Source organism: Symsagittifera roscoffensis, chromosome 1 (genome assembly GCF_963678635.1).
Source record: "Symsagittifera roscoffensis chromosome 1, txSymRosc1.1, whole genome shotgun sequence".
NCBI lineage: Eukaryota > Metazoa > Xenacoelomorpha > Acoela > Convolutidae > Symsagittifera > Symsagittifera roscoffensis.
Genome location: NC_087062.1, coordinates 1,762,916 through 1,785,937, shown reverse-complemented (window position 1 = coordinate 1,785,937; position 23,022 = coordinate 1,762,916). Strand labels below are relative to the sequence as shown.

Here is a 23,022-nt window from a genome sequence, read left to right as displayed (position 1 = left end):
GCTAGTTACCGACTTCTGATAGGACTAGTTGCCATTCCGGGAATCATTATCACTTGGAGCAGGGAGTCCGAAGGGTCCGGATTACCGCAAGCCCGCGTCGACTCTTCTTTATCATCCTCTGTAATAGTTTCATAATGTAAGCTTCCTTAGTTTCCATTTGAGGGTATCGCTATCGGTACCGTCTTATAAGCCAGACAGAGGAAGGAATAATTTTTTTCCAGATTTCAATAATTTCGCGATGATTCATTCCTTTGCTTTTCTACCTATCGTCTTGCTGAGTCAAAACATAATACTCATTAACTTTCACATTATAGTTATACCGCAGTTGCCTTACATAATGATTTCTAAATTGTACTGTGAGATTTGATACTTTGGCAAGGTTGAATTCGAGAATCGGGTTAATCTTTCCATCCCCCTAACCTAACTAATGTGCAGCAGAAAGCGTTCAAGCGCAAAGCTTACCTTTATTCATTTAAAATGCAGAAACTGTACCGGGACGTGCAAATTCTTCTGACCGACCTGACAATCACCTCTATTCGACGCACTATCAACGGGACATATTTGGACCACAAAGGGGAAAGGAAAAAGTTAGAGCCGGTTACCGGCTCTAAGTACATTGAAGAGTCTTTGCGAGGGCGCTGCCAAAACGTTTGCCTCAGATGGAAGGAGTACGAAAAGCGACGGGCCGTTTTGTCAAGTGACGGCCCCATGAAACATCTTAGACAGGAGACCTGCCGCCAGTAATGCGAGAGACTGGGTTTACACCAACTGCCGCTTACACTGAGGACTGTTCAACAATAGTTGCATTTACGCACGAACGGATTCTTGCTGAATGCGCCCGCCCCAAATTGTAGTACTTTCTGTACTGTTTGCATTACTTATTCATCTGGAAACACGCCGTTGCCACTCAACTTCAGCAAAAACTTAGAGAACAGCCGCAAAAAAACCATCCCGGTCCCATTCATTCTATTACCCTCCTTTTGACCCTAAATTATCGCTATTCGACCGAGGAAGGCTTTGATCGGCGGAATTGCATATTTGTGCGGCAGTCTTTGGGGTTCAGATTTAGAAGTATCGAGACGACAAAAAGGACCTCGCTGGAATTATTTTAGGGGCATGAAGTTGGTCGGGATAGGGCGAAAGTGATCTACATGTTTTGCCGTGATCAGACAGAGGGGCCTCGAAAGGGGGAGGGACATTCCGCGCTAGTTACGGGGATGCGTCCACGTATGACTTAGGTAAGCCTCGAATTAACAGTTTTGCACTTTTAACTTTCAAAGCTACTTTCTAACTATTATTTTCAAAGCTACTTTCTAACTATTTTCTAACTATCAAAACTACTTTCTAACTATTACTTTCTAACTATTTTCTAACTATTATTTCTAACTATTATTTCATTCATTAGTTTTTCAACCTATAACATCAAGTGACGTTTAATGAGAAGCTGAAATATTTGACGGTTTAATAGGTGCTAGAACAATATGAAATTGTGAGCGCAGACTTATTGATCTTTCCGTCTACACTACATGGAGGCATCGATGAGACTGCGCTCACAGTTTTAGATTGTTCTAGCACTTATTAGCCCGTCAATTTTTAAAAGTTTTTTGATACGTCAAGTTTTTCAGGAAAAAGGAAAAATTCCACACTGATTTTTTCTTGATTTCAGACTTGTTTTTGCTTTTCATGGACTCTGAATCACGAACGTGACTTCTGAGTATGATTGTACTCTTGACTCCCTGCAAGATTTCTTTGCCGTATCTAAAATTGGGCAAGAAAAAACACTATCCTATAATTTTTTCCACTGACTTTCAGTCACGAGCTCGGAACGAGACGACAATAAAAAACTGCAAAAATAAAATTTATTATTTTGAATATGGGAAGCAGATTTTGAAATTTTTGGACACTCTAAAAATCTGCCAAAATCTATTGTTTTGATTGCCTGAACTGGCCACAAAAAACAACGTGACAAGTGAATAAAAACTCGATTTTTTTCGAACATTCGAATGGGTCAATTGACAACCATAACTTATGATTTAATAATAGAAAATGCTGGAAAACATAGTAGAACTTTTTAATTTCACGATTTAAACCTTCACCTTTCCCAAAAACATTTAGATGACTAATATTAGCCATTAGTAAATATCTTCGGTAACATCCATAAACATGCCATGATAGTTTTGTACACCCAATAATCGTTCAAACTTACTGATCCAATTTGCTCAAAATGAGTTCGGCGCTTTTCAAGTTTCTCTTTTTACATGCTAATTTTATCTATTTTGGCTCGGTTTGTGCTCGATTTGTGGACTTTCCGCAATGCACTGCAGTTGCACCAGCAGAAATATCTTCGGACTTCTACCACGGCAGGTGGTTCGTGATCAAAACAGCAGTGGGAACGGAGCAGTTGGGAGCCACGTGCACTTCTGTCCAGTTCACACTTGTCGCGATGAGTAAAACTGACTGTGAGTTTTAACAACCACCTGTTTTCTTATCTGTTCTTCTACGCTCCAAAACCGAGGTTTGAAGTTATTTTGAAAATTAGAAGCTCTTTTTTCTCTCCCCCCCCCCCCCCCCCCCCCACGACCTGCAAGTTTTTTTACAATCAAATTAAAGAATTTGTCCATATTGTCCATTTTTGTTACGCAAACTGACATGCGGACTAAGTAGGCCAAGACAAACATGTTCAGTCTTCATGCTTAATCTTGTAAAATCACTTATTAAACCATAAAAATGATGCTCGTCCAATGTGGAGGGGGGGGAGGAAAAAGAGCCCAAATGAATACCCACGTCATGATTACGCCCAAAAACCGCTCCAAGTTAGCATCACATCTTCATCAGCCATTTGGCTAGCGCCTGATAAGCCAGATTACTTCAAGGACACAACCGACAGAAATATTTGACAGCCATAGCCGATATGTTGACAGATGCACGTCACACACCACCAATTTTGTAATCAAGAAGCTCTGCAGAACAAAGAGATTAAGTTAAAGTCATCACATGATATAAATGACGAAATCGGACGCAGAACGAACTGGAACCTGATCTAAACTGCATTTTATGATTGGATAAATTAGATATTTTACCAATGTAAAGTATTTAATATTAACCAATCATGATCCATCTAACTAACAACCCACTTATTTGTAAGTGCTGAAATTACTTCTAATTTCAGCACCAGAGAGATTTGAATTTAACTTAGAAATTAGTTGGACTCTCCCGAGCACTTCAACAGCCGCAATAAACCAGTATACCCTAGATCTATTGAGCCTAGCAGAGACTAGTTAAACAACCTGAGACTAGATAGTATAAGAGTAAGATTAGGATCGGTATTAGACTAAGAAGTTGCACGAATCTATCCGGCCGAAAATAAGATAGCGTGACGAGCAGACGGTGTACCCTATCCGAAATTACTCTATGAGTTAACCAACTCGGTCCTAACTCATCTGGTGCGACCATAAGTCTCGAACAAGACCTTAATAGCTTAGAATTAACCAAAATAGATTAGAAATTAGACAAAAACATTTACAAAATGTTATACGACAATAATTTAATCGAAATGTCTCTACGACTCAATAGATCAGAGCCAATATTCCGAACCATAACAGAACTACCCGGAATTGGAAGAAGACCTCGAACCAGAGACGACATACGACAAAGTAGAAACTTGCCATATAGCTATATGATAGTTAGGCAAAAACCAGAACAAACTTTTATATTTAGAATACTACTGGCAATGAATTTAGATTTTCATTTGCAAACATAAAACCTTGAAGTTAATCTTCAAAATCATTTCAGGCGCTAAACAAAATTATTAATATACAATAACGATTGATAAAAAGATCTAAGATCGTTTTCCTAAAACTCTGCAGTAATATATTTATTGAAAAATAAAAAATAAAAATTAGTAGCATGACAATAAATGGTTAGTAATCATAAATCATCCTGTTGTTCCAGCTCCATCATCTAAAACATAACAGCAATCATAAACCCACTAATATCATCAAAACACTAAATCTTTCCTTTACACACATTTAAAATTTTATTAAAACTTAAATTCACTTAATTTTAAAACCAGATCATCAAGGCTTATCCTTGGATCTTAAATCATTTTCTACTTAATTAAATTTCAAATTTGATCATCAAGGCTTATCCTTGGATCAAACAGAACAACTTTGTTCTCCCCCACCCACTTAATTAGTGTCTAACGACCTCAAACGTCGATTCACTACCCAACCCTTTCTAAAGACCCAAGACTAATAGAAATTTTTAAACAAAACTAATCATTCAAATTAGGATAAACAGTGAAGAACTTCGGTTATTCATCCTTCACTTGACCCCCCTCTTACCAGACCCAGGATAAATCTTAGACTTAGTAAGTTTAAAATAGTATCTAACGAACTACTCGCGTTCTAATTATACCTGAACCTTGTGGATCGATTTACTATTCTCCAACCCTTGAACACAATCACTACCCCTAAGTAAGATTAAGTAAGTTAACACCTTAACTTATACTAGCCACGAGAAAGTAAAAAATCATTCTTCGGAATCGATATACTTTTCTCTCCAACCCTGAACAAACAGACCCAGGTTAAGCTAACCAAAAAATCGTAAGAACTAACAGTTTAAGAAAATAGAAACCATTTAACAACCTTTTGCATCCGTCATCCTAAACCTTATGTCATTTAAAAACCTAGGAAATAAACAAACAATCGTTTTACACAATTGTGAAATAGATAACAAAAAATACGACCTTGTAATCACACCTCATACACAAACAGTTGGATACATTCGAACAAAACGACAAACACTAAAAAGAAAAATAATAACGAAACAAAGACAAATAACACGAAAAAGATTTTCAAAAAACCGAAACGCATTTTCAGAATCAGAAACCAACAGTTTAGACGAACTTTACAAACTAAAAGAATCAATAGATAAAAATTGCCCACTTCACGATCAATTATATTTTTCTGACTCAGAAACAACTTCAAATTCATCAAAAAGAGGAAAAAGAAGAATAAAAAAGCAGTATAAACACAAACCAGTACATTTATATAATTGGAATCAACCAATTCGACACATTAATAATTACATATTAACAGTCATCGAACGAAAAAATGAGCTCAACGCACACCCCAGGTGAAGAAAGTCCAGATGATGATGAAATCTTTCCTTTTATAGTAGATGCAACCACTGATAGAGGACAGCATATATTTTGCAAAAATTTACTATTAAATTTATTTGAACCCGGAATCAGTCCATGTAAAACAGAGTTCCCAGATGTAAAAATCAAAAGACAAATCATAGACCACTACTTAAAAGATATATGCAACATAACACAACAGTATGGAATCTACTCCATAGAATTCACCTCACCAAACCATAATAATAGAAAATATACAATTCAAACAGACGATCTTGATTTAGAATTTTCAAAAGTTTTTTCAGAATATATAAAAAGCATCCAATATCATAACTCACAAAGAGCAAACTCCATATTCACCAATGAAGTTTTCGCAATAATATATAGTTATATTTCGATATTAGAAAATGAAATCCCAATAACAAATGTCTCACCGACAGAAACATCTAAACATTTAAGAGTACGACATGAAATCACACTACTCTCTAGTTATTTAAACATCATTAAAGAAAATTTCACGAAAGACGACGTTTCACAACATACAAAACACGATCTACAAAAAATTTTGGCATGGTTCATAATAGATTATTTCACACACAATATTGATTTAATTGCACAAGCAAGAAAAAATTTTAGACCCCAAAACTCGAACGATGATACCGCTATCACAGAACAATCAGATTATGTTTGGGACCCCGAATGGTCTCATCCCGCATTTATAAGCTTCCCACAAACAATCTCAAGTCAAGCAATAAGTACGATATCTTACATAAGAGATTATGTAAATGTAATACCATTAACCATTGATGCAACACCATTAAACTATAATACATTTTTGCCCGATACACAAAATAATAGTTTAAACTCTACAGTCATACACAATGAAAACCTCAATGGAACTAGGAATCTTACTCAACAAGATATCCAGACACCATCACACTTCATAAATGAAGAAATTGTACACACAACAACTACACAACAAAGTATTTCACCAATACGCCCAAATTTAACAACACCAAGAAATACAAATCCTTCACAAACACAGGTAACCTTACAATCAACCGTTAAACCTTCGGTTGCTCCTAAATATTCACATATGGATTACCAAACATACAGACCCATGACAATACCATCAAAAACACGCAAAACATTCACTAGAAACAACTTTGCAGACCATAATTATAATTATACACATCCATCAAAAACATATAACCAACCACAAAGAAATTTTAACCAATATACAAGATCTCGAAATTGGGATAACCCAATGACCCAACCTAATTCAATAAATTTCCAAACAAATCCTCCACAGGATCACAGTGAAAATTACCCATTTTTTCAACAAAATAAAAATAAAAAACAGACATCTTACCAAATGGATTATTTATCCTCAGATGATGATTTCTTACAACCAGATATATTTGCACCAAATACTCAAGAATATCGTAGACAAGGAATACAGAGAACACGTACAAATCATAGAAATTTTTCTCCACAACCAATAGATGCACAACATCAACAACCAATTCAACAACAAAATCTAATTAATACACAATCTTTTCAACCAATTCAACAACAAAATCCAATGACTGCACACTCGTATCAAGCATCACAAATGCAAAATGAAATACCACTCCCATATTATCTCCAACAACATGAAATAACAAGAAACCAACTTTCAAATTTTTCTCAAATGCCAAATGCAGCAGAATCATTACAAATGACAATGAATCCATACCTTATGGGTGGATCATCAATAACATCAAACAAACCTTTAATGGTTTTCACAGGAACAGACCCTGAATACTCTGTAGAAGATTATTTAAATGCAGTAACAGCAAACCTGATTTTAAATATTGGACCTGAACCAATTAATACGCCACTACATCAAAATTGGATACATCGACGTACAGCGTTAATACAAACAACCTTAGATGGCGCAGCCCAAAAATGGTTTTCAGTACTACCTCTAGAAATAAAATCAAACTGGAAAAGGTTTACACAGGAATTTTCAAAAATGTTTGACTCCGAAAGAAACAAACAACAACAAAGAGTTTTATGTAATGAAATTCGCAGATTACCAAACGAAACCATCAAGCAAATAGCAGTACGAATCGAAACACTAGTTCGAAAAGCATATTCATTAAATACACATGACTATAAAAACACAAAGATGACAGAAATCTTAATGATGACCTTAACACCACAATTAAGGAAAATAGCAATAAAAAAGAGAGCATCCCATCCTTCTTCAATTCGAGAACCCGATTTAGATTTTCGAAAACTAGTAGACAAATTAGAACAAGCAGAAATCACGATGAAACTAGAAGAAACGGAAAATCTGAAATTACAATACGTTAACAAAATTGAAACGACTCCCACTAATATTAATAATATACAGGAATCAGAGACAGACCTCGTTGAAAAAATCACTGAAATACTCAATATTTACGAAAAGAACCCAAACTTTAAAGGCAAACCATCTTTCAAAAAATGGTGTAATTATTGCCGACGATACGGACATAGTATTTCCGAATGTAGACAAAAACAGCAAGACAATCAAAATAAACCTCAAAAATATAAAGAACCAAATAAATCATTCTATCAATACATGAAAAAAGATCAAAATCTACCGAACAAAACAGTTTACAGCAACAACAGTTCAGGAAAACCACTCCCGAACAATACAAATTATACAAGAAATCAATCACCATATAACTCAAGTTATAGAGGAAGATCACCAGAACGAAGAAACACGAATAATTCATCACAAAATCACTACAATAGACCAAATAGTCGAAATAACTACTCCAGATCAAATTCAAATACACAACGATTTGTTTCTAGATCTAACTCCCAATCAAGAAATAACTACTATCCAAACAACCAATCACGAAATTCATCATACAATAGGAATAGAAACTACTCCTATAATCGAAATAGAAGTTATTCAAACAACCGAAACCAGAATTACCCGAACAATCAATCAAGGAATAACTCATATAATAGATCGAACTATAACAGACCAAACAACAATTATCAAAATAGATCGCGAAATAATTCACAAAATCGACACTCAAGTTATAATAATCGTTATAGAAATTATTCCCAATCACCACACCGGAATAATAATAACTATAATAATTCTAATAATCGCCACAGAAGTAGTACACCTAAACATCAAAGACAAATCAATCAAGTACAATCTAACCCAGAAACAACATCAGACCCTCCAGGTATTGATGACACAGTAACTGATACGTTACAACTCAATCAAATAAACTGTACATCATCAGATTCAGAAAGTGATACTGAAAACACTCTTTCTATCAATATGATAAAAGTCGAAAATGACTATGAATCTGTCATATATGAACAACCCTTTTCATCACACATATATGAAAATCAATCAGAATTTCTTCAAAATTATTACACTACACCCATAAATTCCACACCAACGACGCAAGAAACAAATGAGATTAACACTACAAATCAAACCAATAAAAATACCAAAACAAAATGCTTGAATACAAACCACATTTATCAAAATATACAAAAAGAACAACCCAAAGAAAAAATTTGGACAATACCATTTCTCTTAGAAAGCCCAAGAAATAAAGAATTTCAACCACCAGACCTTGAAATAGATTTTTTAATTGATTCAGGAGCAGAATCAAACATAATAAACATCCCCACATGGAATGAAATAAAAACTTTACACCCAAAGCTAACACCTCTTGAAACCTCCAGTAAGTTAGCAACAGCACAAGGATCAACATTGATAAACTACGGAAAAATCCAATTATTTCTCCTCCCCACCAGAACAATGGAACAAAGCAAAATTTTAAATAAGCCATTTAAACAAATATTCCATATCACTGACATTAAATATAATATCATTGGAATACCATTTATTTCGAAGTACATACCAACAATTAACATACTAAATAGTAAAATATTAATCAAAGATAAATATACAAAAACAAAAGAAACATCCTTAACATTTTTTCAAAGATTAAATAAACAACCACCATTCTTTTCAAAATTCTACCCGATATTTAACCAACAAAGAAAACACCTAAAACCACTATCAGGAAATATCTATAATTTTTCAATCAAACAAGTTCACCAATATGATAAAGAACAAAACAAACAAAAATTTTATATGTCAGAATTTGAATTCAAACCTATTCACAAATTTTTCAAAATCACAATCTCATCCATAAAATATTTGAAAAATTCGAATTCCGATATCATTTCCTTACATGTCTATAACAACACACCTTACCAAGTAACATTACCTTTAGGACTTTTAGGATATTGTGAAACCAACATTACAATATCACCAATACACGAAAAAGCCTATCGCGTAAATAATATACTCCAATTACTAGATATTTGCCAATCTACAATTCTTAATGAAGAATTATCTATAAATAATATAATAAGTAACGAAAACAGAAATACGGATTATTTCACAAAAACTCCATATTTCAAACCTACATTCAACATAAGTAACTACACAGAGGACCAACAAAAATTTTTAACAATGTTTAATTTCCAACATTCACAAATAACACAAGACGAATTCGAAAAATTAGCCAAACAGCTATTTAAATATTCATCAGTCTATGCAACATCAAAATTCGATGTTGGAAAAATCAGTTCATCACTACATCTCCCGTTAAAACCAGACGCAGTTTTCAAAAAACAGAGAGCAAGTAAAGTACCAATTCACTTACATGATAAAGTGAACAGATTACTCGACATTTTAGAACAATACAACATTATATCACCAGTAAACAAAGAAGAACAACCAAAAGGCAACACATTTATCAACCCTGTTATCATTCTAGCTAAAGGAGAATCATTGAAAATCGTTCTCGATGCTAGATACCTCAATTCACTTATAGATAAATCAAAATGTAATTGGCCCATTGAACCAATACAAGTTATTTTAACAAAAATAAACGGCAAATACTTTACAACCGCCGATATGAATAGTGCATACAATCAAATGCCACTAGATGAACAATCACGACGTTTAACACAATTTGTTATCGGAAACCAACAATATGAATTCAACCGCTTATTCTATGGAATATCCATAGGACCAGCAGCATTTTCAGCTTTTATGAGCAAAATTTTTAGACCACTAATACTCAAGAAAAACGCAATCACCTATTTAGACGATGTTTTTATGCAATCACAAACAAAAGACGAGATGTTCAATGTTTTAGAAAAATATCACCAAATACTTCAGAACGAAAATCTGAAGGCCGCCCCCGATAAATCACACTTCTTTTTGACAAGAGTTAAATTCTTAGGACATAATATAGAAAGAAAAACAATCACTCCATTGAAATCACGCATTGACGCTATTCAAAAACTTCAACCACCAACAAATAAAAAGAAAATCCAAGAATTTCTTGGAATGTTAAACTTTTTAAGTAAATATGTTTATAAAATGCAATTATATCTACGACCATTTTATAACATCCTTAGACAACAAAATAATTTTGAATGGAACACAGAACATCAAACACGATTTGAAGAAATAAAGAAACTTTTAACTGAACAAATTTCAAACACAATTCCAGATTCAAATCAACCATTTTATGCAATGTGCGATGCTTCGAACTTTGGCATCGGTGCAGCACTATTACAATCACATAATGGTACAAATAAAATGAACCTCATATCAGCAAATTCTCGATTATTCACTCAAGCAGAGCTACGACTCTCAACTCTAATGAGAGAATGTACAGCCATAATATATACACTAACAGAATATGAATTTCTGATACTTGGATCAAAACATCCAACAGTTCTATTCACAGACCATAAACCAATCATCTTTCTCTTTACACAAAAATCTAACCCAAACCACCGAGTTTACAGATTTCAACTAATTCTAATGAAATTTCCAAACTTACATATAGTTTGGACTGCAGGAAAAAATCTTGCATTACCAGACACCTTAAGTCGAAATACACCACCTGAATTACTTACACGAAAAACAACAGTTGAAATACCCAAAAACATAAAATTCTACCTTGCAGAAAACGAAACATCACCCGGATTGGAATGCAAATATGCAGTAAAAACTGATATTGAACAATCACAAATAAATAATTTACAACATTTCCCACTTTATTTAGATTGTCAAAATAATCATTATGAAGTTGATCTACTTGGAACATCAACTTTCAAACCAATCCCATATTCTCAATGGATAAAAAATAACACCCAACAAAAACGAACAAAACAACACCTGCCTAAGAAAGACCATTTTCCACTAATTGAAAAAGAAGATTTAACTGATAAAATAAATTTATCAGGACCACAAACAAATGATTCAAAATACACAATAAATCAAGTTTTTGACCTCCATGACCCACTTGATACAATACCCTTATCTAAATTAGAAATCGAAAACATTTTTCTCCCCCCAACAGAAACAATTACAATTTCAACACTGAAACAATATCAAAACCTTGACCCAGTAATTCGACAACTGAAATCATGGCACAAATATAAAACTAAACCTATCAAAGCAGATTCAACCATTTTAGGAAATAAAACACTCCTCCGATATTTTCGAAAATTCAATAATACAACAATTAACGAAAACACAGACCTTCTAGAATACAAATTAAATGAATCTACAGTTCCCTGTCTCCCTTTAAGTATGATTCTTATAGCTTTTAATATTTCACATACACAAAATATTAAAGGACACTCTGGATCAGAAAAAACATATTCAAATTTTATACAAAATTTTTACTTCCCAAATGCACCAATTTGGATAAAAGTACTATGCAATGATTGTATAGTATGTCAACTAAATAAACCTTACCCAAATCAAAAACAAATAGCACAAAAACAAGATTTTAAAGGACAAAGTTTGTACTTTAACCATCGTATCTCATTTGATACCAAAGGACCAATTTCACCCTCGTCCGAAGGAAACTCCTACATTATGGTAATTGTTGACGCATTTACACATTATGTAGCACTTAACCCAGTACCACATTGTAACGCTTATTACGCTTACACAACACTCTATGAACACTGGATAGCAAAATTCGGACTACCAGAAATTTTAGTTACAGACAACGGTACAGAATTCATAAATAATGAAATTATCACACTATGTCATTTATATAACATTAAACACAAACCACGTACATCTCATGCACCTTGGACAAACGGCTTAGTCGAAGGTATGAACCGTTCATTACAAGAATATCTTAGATGTATCATCAACGGAAATGATACAAAATATACCGAATGGTCAGCAGATGTAAAATTATTTCCCTTAGCATATAATTCACAAATTACGACAACTTTAGGAATGTCACCATACGAAATGGTTTTTAACCAAAAGCCACGCAAACCAATAATGTTTACAGCAAATTCTCATAAAAACGCACAAGGTTATTGTCAACCAAATAAAGACTCAATTTGTTATAACCTACCTTTACATACACACGATGAAGATCATTTTCATCACCCACAAATTCTTAAACTAGCCTCCGGTACACACACCGAATGGATTCTAAATAGAGATAAAAAACACAATGAAATTTATCAAAAAATAACAAAAAAGTTATTACAAAGACAAAACATTAATGAACAAATCAATTCACGTTTTACACCAGCCTCCGAATTAAAAATTGGAACATTTGTTTTAATACCTAATTTTAATACTCAAAAAGGAATTTCTAAAAAATTACAACCCCTTCGAAAAGGACCATACCAAATAATTGCAAAACCCACTGATGTCACATATAAAATTACCGACTCAAACAAAAAAGAAATCGTTCAACATCGAAACAACCTATTACCTTATTACCCAAAAGAATACGCACTCCGCGAATTAACTCAATTATATTCTTTCACAGGATTAAAAATCATTCAAAATGAACCACATCTGAATAACACAGAACAAAATGATAACCCCACCGAAAATCAAAACACAAAACCAATCGCCACCAAAAACAATACACAAAACCATAAAGAATCCCCAAAACAAAGAAAAAATAGAAAAATGACCGAACAAATAATACCCCAAGAACAAATCGACAAATCAGAAAATAGAAAAACAACAAGACTCCGAAATCAACCACGTAAAAACTATAAAATATTCATCCCCCAATCTAAGATTTTAAAGAAAGTGGAATTTCAAAAGTAATTTTAAACATTATACTTCACAATCTTGAAACCTTCGAAACATTTTTCATTTACATTTTTCAAAATAACATGCTGACAAGTAAGCAATAATTCTAGTTCAAAATAGACCAATAGGATTCATCCAATCCGTCACTTTCTCTAACTCAAACTAAGACCAATTAGACGAATCATATAGAACTCCAGGCACATCTATAACTATAACTTTACGACCTCCAGGTCAAAAATAAGCAAACCACTCCAACTTGACAACTAAAATAAATATCACCATAATACCGTACCCCTCCCTTATCTAATAACCCAAAGATCAACAATATTTCCCCAACTCAGACCACGAATACCCCCAAAGCAAATTTGTTAACTTAGCCTAAAGTAACAAAATGAACATTTTAATTAGCCTAAAGTATAAAAATCTCACCATACCCCGGATCATTTGACAAACAAAAATAAAGAAAAAGACGACCTCCCAATCACCATGAAAATTGCCCCCAACAATTTTTTACAAAACTCAACCCACTTGTCAAAAAACTAATAAATAATCCGACCACACTAGAAAATCGCCTCAAACAGCAAAAAATATTCGACCAAGAGATCATTTCTTAAATGCTCTTCTCTCAATCAGTTACTCAAATACTCATAAATTTTAAACATTTTTTTACAATACTTGAAACCTTTATAATATTTCTTTTTGATATACTTGAATCTTCTCTAATAATCCTAATCATTTTTTGTAACATTTTTTTAATTTTCTACACTATACTCGAACTATTCCTCCAACTTTCCAAAACCCTTGATTACATCCACAGGTACGAGTCATATAACTTGTCTAAATGATACGAACAATTTTCAGTAGAACCGATATTTTTTTATTGTTTGTAATTTTCATAACATTTTTATCATCCCTCATTTTGACAATATGTAAATGTATAAAGAAAGCAATCTTCACATTTGCCCTAGCAACAATCCTTCTAATTCTTTTTTTGGAAGAATACTATATTAAACATAAACCTTCCCACTAAAGTAACAATTCAAAAATCCATCAAAAATTGCTACCCAACAGTCACAGAATCAGTCTTCACCGACATCATCCCAAGATAACCAAACACCACCTTCAATTACTCAAAATCCTCAAACATCTACACGAATTTCTTTTCAAGACAATCCATACACTTTTGAAGAACGACATGCTCGTTTATCAGAACCACTAGAACCAGTTCAACGACAAGCACCTCTAAGCGAACCAACATATAACCTATACCCAACACTACCACAAGAACTAAGTAGAATAAGAAATCCTAGTCAAAACCAAAATACAGTCGAAATAAATAGACAAATTATACATCCTCGACGAAACAGAAATTTTCAAACTCCCCGAGTTCACTTTGATATACCTCAATCCCCATCACAAAACACTCCAGAAAACACCATTGATACATTACCAGAAACCCCTACGATTCTTTCACAACGTAGCACCTCAAGCCTACCATCAGATTACTTAGGTTCAACACCAACATCTGAACAAATACGTGAAAATCCCTTTAACCCCCCAAACCAGGCATCACGACTACCATATTGGACAAAACATTCATTTACACAAGGTGAATTAAATTTAGTCAATAATCCAATAGATATTTCTACGGATACAACAACATCCTCATCACTACCAGAAACATTATCACTACCATCAACACCATCAATAAGCCAGATTTCACCACCACCTTTTAACTTAAATTTTCCAAATAATCTCGACGCCAGATATCGAGAACAATCATCAATAAATATTCCTTTAAGATTAGATTGGAATACATTTACAGCACCTCCACCACTATTTGGACAACATCAAGAAAGTAACCGCCTTCATAACTGGGCACTTAATAGATTACAATATCGCCAAGATATTCACAACGATATCCGTGATCACAATATTCAAATACTCCAACAAAACAGTTTACAATTAAAGTTTGAAATCACAGTTAAGTTAAATAATATTACCCAACATCCCTACCCATTAAATCCACCTAACATAACAGCTCAATCACTACCACCACCGTTTATAACTACTGAAGTAATATACAAATACGACAGATATACCAAAAACACAATTGGCTACATTACATTTTATAATCCATACTCAGGATTATCATACACATGTATATTCTAAAATTATTAATTTTTCTCCAACTCCTTTTTCTAGTAATCTCAAATCAAAACATAAACCCTTCCCCTCGTACAGGACCACAAGATTTATTAGTAACACATTACGATTGTGAAGAAAATGAACAAAAAACACTACATAAATATGCAATAAATCAAGTATCACAATGTGAAACAGAACCACAAGCTATAGAAACCACAGATGTAATAGCAACACTCTATTCAAAAGCCCGAGCAACAACAGTTACAGGTTATAAATTCACAGCAACATTTTCCGAAAAGAAAGTACATTGTTCACAAGTCTCGAACGGAAACAAAAACCGACTTGACCATGAATCATTCTATCAGAGTAATATAGAACGTCTTTTACATCTCAATCCCGACGATTGTAAAAATGAATTACTTAGACTAAACATCACACAAAATAAAAACTCCCAAAGAAAATTAGTTAATTTTCAAGTTTTTTGAGACTCTGTACATCAATCACAACTTGAAAGACACCAAGGACATATAAAACTAGACGAAAAATACCCGTATAACGGCGCACACGGACGATTAACCTATGACCTACACGATAAACATTGGATACCACACATTGGTATAAATGACCCATCAAACTGCAAAGCAGACACAAAAAATAAAGGATACCAAGAAATAATGTTTTTCGATTGGAAAATACAACTCGAAAAAATACAACTAACACGAGATTTATCAGATAATACAATGATCTATCAAGGAATCCGATTACCTTGTAAAAATGATCAAGGTTATTGCGACCCTACAACGAGAACACAAGCAACAATTGTTTGGTTCCCCGAAGATACATGTACAACATTTCAAGTAGCAAAAATACACGCTCGTATGATAAAATTTCACGAAAAATATTTTATACAATCAATTCCATATGAACAAGTCCATCCATCACGAAAACTAAGTTCTAATTTTAGAAACATAGACAATATAGAAAATAAATTGACACGTTTTCAAATATATCAAGAAACAGAACTTGCATGTAAATACAGGAATCCACTTCACAGAACACAATACTCTGAAATATTAGTTGAATACGAAAAAGGATTCGACATGACCACTGGAAAAGTAAAAATTGACCCATATGCCACAGGTCATCCTCCAAACGAAGGAACATCCTATATACCAGTTAATTTTGAAAAAAGCAACGGACAACCTGGTGGACATCTAAAACCCCATGACACCAGAAGCACACGCTTACAAGAATTATCACTAATGAATACTACATATTTCGGTAATATCCACTATGATATTCATTTAGATATGAAACTAGATTATACAATTAGCCGAATTTTTCAAGAAATGTCACTCTCCGAATTAGAAACACTACACCAACTATGCGAATTAGAACGAACACAAATATTACAATCACTTGCACTAGCAGTATTAAAAATACCCTATGCAGGATACTTATTATCTGGAAATAGATCAAATTTTTTAGACTATGAAGGAAACATCTTATGGTTTTATACTTGTACTAAAAAAGTATCACCACTATACGTTTTTGAAGATAAACGATGTTATAAAAGAATTCCTATCTTTTATAAGAATAAAGTACATTTCGTGGATACACTTTCACGAAGAACCTATTTCTGGGATACCGCAGTCCCATGTGGATCAGAAAACAGCCACAATGTAGTACAACTAAACCCTGATGAAAATAAATATTATCTTCTCACTCCATATCCCACATTAATGCAATCACTCAAAAAATTTTCACCAGAAAGCATTCGCGCTATTGCTCGAAACCCAAATATAGACTTACAATCAATAGGAATCTATTCAAAATCAGATATTCAACATCACATTAGAACACAACAATTCCAAGAATTATTAACACAAATGGACACTATACAAAGACAATCAATAGACCAAAATTTACGCAAACTTGCAGAAACCGCAGGATTTGCCGATATCTACACGCAAGACTATAGCGGATATTTTAAAGACATTAAAGATTATATATATCTAAACGGTGAAAAATACCGTCCCCAAGATATATCACCAATTAACATTTTTAGCTTTGTTACACTCAAAAATGAGATCCTCGATTTTCTAGGATGGCCCTATTACATCTTAGAAAAATTGACTATTTTATACGCAATGTTTAACTTTATTGGATTTCTTTTCTCACTTTTAAAAGGAATCTACAACACATGTGCTATACACACACAAGTAAACAGACAAGCAAGCGTAGCACGCATACTCTTTGCAGGATTTTTTGGAATCTTTTCTACATCTATAAACAAAATTCTTTTAGACGCACAAATAAAAGAATATAACACAAAAATAGCAACACGACAAAATACATACGACGAAGAACATAACAATGTAGACATAACGCCAACGGCACCACAATTACCACCCCTACCAAATAACCATCCACTATCCCTAGTCCCACGAAATTTTCGAAATTTAGCCATCACACATAATCCAAATTTTCGACTCACCACATCACAAAGTCCCATCCAACATATAATGACACACCAGTCACAAGATGATAATACTTATGAACAAATTATTGAACAACCCCATACCACCGCTTTTCAGTCTCAAAATAATCATTTTTTTAGCCCACGATGAGCCGCCAACTTGGATCACTACACCGATCAAATTCCCACCCAACCAATCTTACCTCTCCAATCCCAATAATACCACTTTTTGCTTTTCCGCCACCCGATTTTCCACCTAGTAATGTAACATCAGGCATGAATTCCGACACTAATTCACACATCTCAGTTTTATATTCCATCTCACAACTCAACAACCCGAATATTGAAACCCCCGATGAATTTGCCGACTCAGAACCATCCCCATCCAATAATTTTCATAACTCTTCTAATTTTTCTCAACCCCCTTTTCAACCCATATTATCCAATAACCCTGACCCAATCACTCCCACACCCTCTTATGCTTCCCAAGTTACCCCAACCTACTCCTCCACAATCAATTCATCCAACCCCCCTACCCCTACACCCTCTTCAAATTATACTGAATCATTAGCACCATCATCCACATCAACTGAATCTTCACTCAACACTAATAGAGCGTACCGCACTTTTAAAAGAAAGTTCCCCAACCATCCTTTCCCAGCAAAACCAGGAACAGCCCGTGAATACATCAACCACCCCAAGCATACTAACACAAAAGAATTTTTAGCCATCACCTTACCCTCATTCCCACAATACACCTTAAACACCCCCCACGACACTAACGAAACACGCAACTTTGTAGATGAATACGTTTTAATGCCCACTCTCTCTTGGACCTCATATTATCATTTTACTAACCCTCTTTGCTTACCTTTATCTAACACTCACATCGATATAGAGCGAAATACGGACATGCTATATCGACTCACTACACCACTAACCGCTAGACAATTTACTTACGTTGGATATAAAAAATCACTAAAAACACACACTGCACCTAGAGCTAACGAATATACACTCGAATACTATGATCACAACATCATCAGAGCTAACCAAGATCAATTCTTAGACGACGATCGCTTCGCTAATCCACAAATTACCGAGAAATTTTTCATCAAGACACCATATATATTTACACTAAACATCTTCGACCGAAAGTTTGATCACATTATTTCAGAAGCACTAACAGACACACAAGCATACGAAAGTTTTAAAGAACGCTTCCAAATATTTTCACTAACCTTTCATTTCCTTGCACCACACGAAAGAGATTTACACTGCTCACACGATATTATGTTGCGCACTAAACAAACCCACACATATAGTTATTATCGCTTCATCCAAAATCACTTTGACCTACACACACCCTCTAGACAACCACACCATCGTTTTCAATTCATTAATTCCAAATACACTTCACCATTTTTCCTAAATTTCACATATTGCATTAAAGATACTAACCTTCATGGTATTCTTCGTAATTATGACCCCATAACCCAAATGTACATCTTCTGTCCCATCACCAAGACCTTCAACGCCGAAGAATCCCGACCCTTCCTTATCCCGCACGAGTTTGTACAACCCATAGAAATCCCAATTTTAGAATTCATCCACAACACTAAATTCAATCACAAATTATATAATCTAATCCAAAACACACCTTATGAGTTTGCAGTTGGCACTGAAGAACTAACCACTATCAAGGCACTCCAATTGCTTTGGCCACTGCTTCAGACTAAAAATATCATCCGCATCTTAGCTAAACTACTAACAACTTCAGAACTAATTCACGACATCTTCCCCCACGGTTTTTTCCCCGACGACTAACAGGTAAGTATGAATTAAATGAATATTACTAACTAATTGAAATATTAAAAAACTCACCATACTTTATCCATGTTTTCCTTAGATTTTTAGCCTTCATCCGACGATCACCTACAAAAACCACAAAAAACAAATAAAGATCGCAAATTTCATCAAACAGACTTCAACAATTCTATTAATCTCTTACACTTATAAATTTATAAATTTAATACCAATGCAGTAAATTCATTTCTAAAATTTTCCCCACAAGCAGTAAATCTAATTATGATGAAAATTTGTAACTTAAAATTCCCCCATAACTAGCAGTAAATTTCCAAATTCTATGCAGTAAATTAATAAAATGCAATTGCAGTACTAACCTTTTGATATTTTCATTCATTCGCACAGAAATTCTATCCACACTCGCACAGCTCGCCCACGAAGAATTGTTTAAAATAATGAATTTTAGTTTTCACACTCAACAACTCTAACATATAATAACATGTTTCAAACCTTCCTTTAACTCGGTTGGAAAGGAATCATATACTAAACAAAACTAACCAACGCAGCTTACTAAATACCACAAATCATAGAATAACAGCATGACTAAGAAAAGGAAACCAACGGTACCCAAACCGGATTAACCCAGTTTAAAACTGGATAATTTATTCTTTTGAAGACTATTATAAAGTCTAAGAAAGAAATAATAAAACACAAAAAAGTCGAAAGACAAACCCATACCACGAACAATTTGCTTTTTGGAAAAAGGACATAACCAACAAGACATAAGAAAAACCACAATAAACCCAACATAAAACGTTGTCACATAACAGGACCCCTCATAAAAACCGCATGAAATCATACTCCCACTCCTGGCCTAACCCACCAGGAAGGACGTCCTGAGCATGCTCTATAGCCGGCCTAACCCACCGCGCTACATCCACGCTTTGTGACCACACCTCTATTTTTAATAAGAGCTACTCAAGTGTGAGTAACTCTTCAAAATAACCGAACTAAAACAAAAAGCTTTTGTGAAAACAACTAACTAAAATCATAATTAAAAAATTTTAAACTAATAAATGTTTTATAAAATGTAAATTACATTATGCAATACATAGATCAGAATACAACACCAAGGACGAACATCTAAAGACAAAACGATCCCACTACACTCGAGAGGGAATGACCAACCACAATCGATATGCCACTCACAATCACAACTCAAAGGATTTAGAGTACGACTTGACTTCGCAGAAAAGGACTTCATTGAACTAGACCAATGACCACCTCGATGTTCAAGTATACGTACAGATCCGAGTAACCAGGCATCCCCTCCACGCACAATCTCCACGCAGAACAGAAAAACCTGACATAGCAAACCATTCTGAAATCAGATTTGAGTTTGTTGCAAAGACTTAGTCGTTGTCACTAGAAGACACAACGTCTTATGTCTCTAACTCCAGCTTCCTGGAACTTCTTTAATAAAAAGGAAACAGAAGAAATAAGATGTTCGCCAAACACCAAGGTCCATCATCCATCCTTCGAATTGCAGAAGAACTATTCTAAAAAACTCTGTAAAACCCGGATGGGTGGAACCTGATCTAAACTACATTTTATGATTGGATAAATTAGATATTTTACCAATGTAAAGTATTTAATATTAACCAATCATGATCCATCTAACTAACAACCCACTTATTTGTAAGTGCTGAAATTACTTGTAATTTCAGCACCAGAGAGATTTGAATTTAACTTAGAAATTAGTTGGACTCTCCCGAGCACTTCAACAGCCGCAATAAACCAGTATACCCTAGATCTATTGAGCCTAGCAGAGACTAGTTAAACAACCTGAGACTAGATAGTATAAGAGTAAGATTAGGATCGGTATTAGACTAAGAAGTTGCACGAATCTATCCGGCCGAAAATAAGATAGCGTGACGAGCAGACGGTGTACCCTATCCGAAATTACTCTATGAGTTAACCAACTCGGTCCTAACTCAGAACGGTCTTACTTATTTAGCTAAACTTAGTTTTTGCTATACTTTTTCTACACTATAATATAAATTCCAATCTGAAAATTGGATAAAATTTTCCACTTATGCGAATGGTTTTTCAAAAATTCAAATTATATGAATTCATTGATATTTAAAGTAATTTTTGTTTCTCATCAAAACTATCTGGTGAAAAATGGGCTCTTTTCCCTTTTCCCCACATCAGATATGGATCAATTTAATGTTGCAAAGAGTGGTTTTACAAGGTTAAGTATGAATACCAAATATGTTTGTCATAGCCTAATTAGTCCGCATACCAATTTATGTAAAAATCTGATAATGTGAACAAAATTTTACTAATAAAATTTCGCAGGTGGGGGGGGGGGGGTGTAGAAAAATGAGCGGAACAATGTTGGAAAGACGCTGTTGCTTAGATTGGTTCTTGGCTGTGAACCTTACGGTCTTCAATGGAGTGGACAGGTACATCAGCCGAGTAGATGTGACCCAGAAAGCGAGCCACAACTCAGTAGGAAGTTTCATCATAGACCCCGACGACAAGTACCCCTCGCATGTACAACCCAACTTCTTCCTCGTCCATCAGGGGTCCAAGTTCGCCCTGCTGTACCATTGTCAGCAGATTAGAGGGCATAAGATAACAGGTGTCTGGGTTTTGTCACGTGACCGCAATCCAGACCCGTATAACGTGCGGCTTATTGTGAACTTGCTGGAAACAAAAGGAATTTTCACCCCTCTCGTGACACTGGAGCAGAAGAGGTGTCCACGTCTTCCTGACGAATTAAATGATTGATACTTTAAATACTTTTTTCTCAAGGTTATTCTAAGAAACTGGAGTAAAAAATGATACCTATGTCTTTGTCTGCGTCCTAACAATGCCGCCCTAACAACATCGCGTCTTCTCTGGCTCTATGTCGGTCGCCATGAAATACGTTCTTATCAAACTAAAACCATTAGAAAAATACAAAAACACCTGGTTGAAAGGGCAACAGTTTCCATTCAAGCAATTCCCTTCACGGTAATTATCTCAAATTGGATAAATTGGTAATTTTCAAACCCTCGATATTTTTTTAAAAAAAGGATGATTGTTAAATTATATTTTGAAATTTGAGCTTATAACGTTAATACCTTTCAAATGATATATAAAATTGCGTCCATGGGTTCTAATCGATTTTAATGGATTTCAGAGATGAACATAATCCATTTTAATCCATTACAGATGCAAAGTTTAGACCACGAAATGGATTATATTGCCATTACAATC

At 34.3% G+C, this 23,022-nt stretch overlaps 1 protein-coding gene across 1 annotated transcript; it reads left to right on the top strand.

Annotated features, from left to right (window-relative positions):
- Positions 1–2,134: 2,134 nt before the first annotated feature.
- Positions 2,135–22,600, top strand: LOC134855482 (uncharacterized). The gene is made up of 2 exons (XM_063872019.1): positions 2,135–2,459; positions 22,178–22,600. The coding sequence occupies exons 1-2, from the start codon at positions 2,225–2,227 to the stop codon at positions 22,549–22,551; spliced, it is 609 nt and encodes a 202-aa protein (XP_063728089.1). The 5' UTR covers positions 2,135–2,224; the 3' UTR covers positions 22,552–22,600.
- Positions 22,601–23,022: the final 422 nt, after the last annotated feature.

Coding starts and splice junctions, on each gene's coding strand:
- LOC134855482 (XM_063872019.1), top strand. CDS start 2,225: ATGAGTTCGGCGCTTTTCAAGTTTCTCTTTTTACATGCTAATTTTATC. Junction 2,460..22,177: donor CGCGATGAGTAAAACTGACT/GTGAGTTTTAAC, acceptor GCTGTTGCTTAG/ATTGGTTCTTGGCTGTGAAC.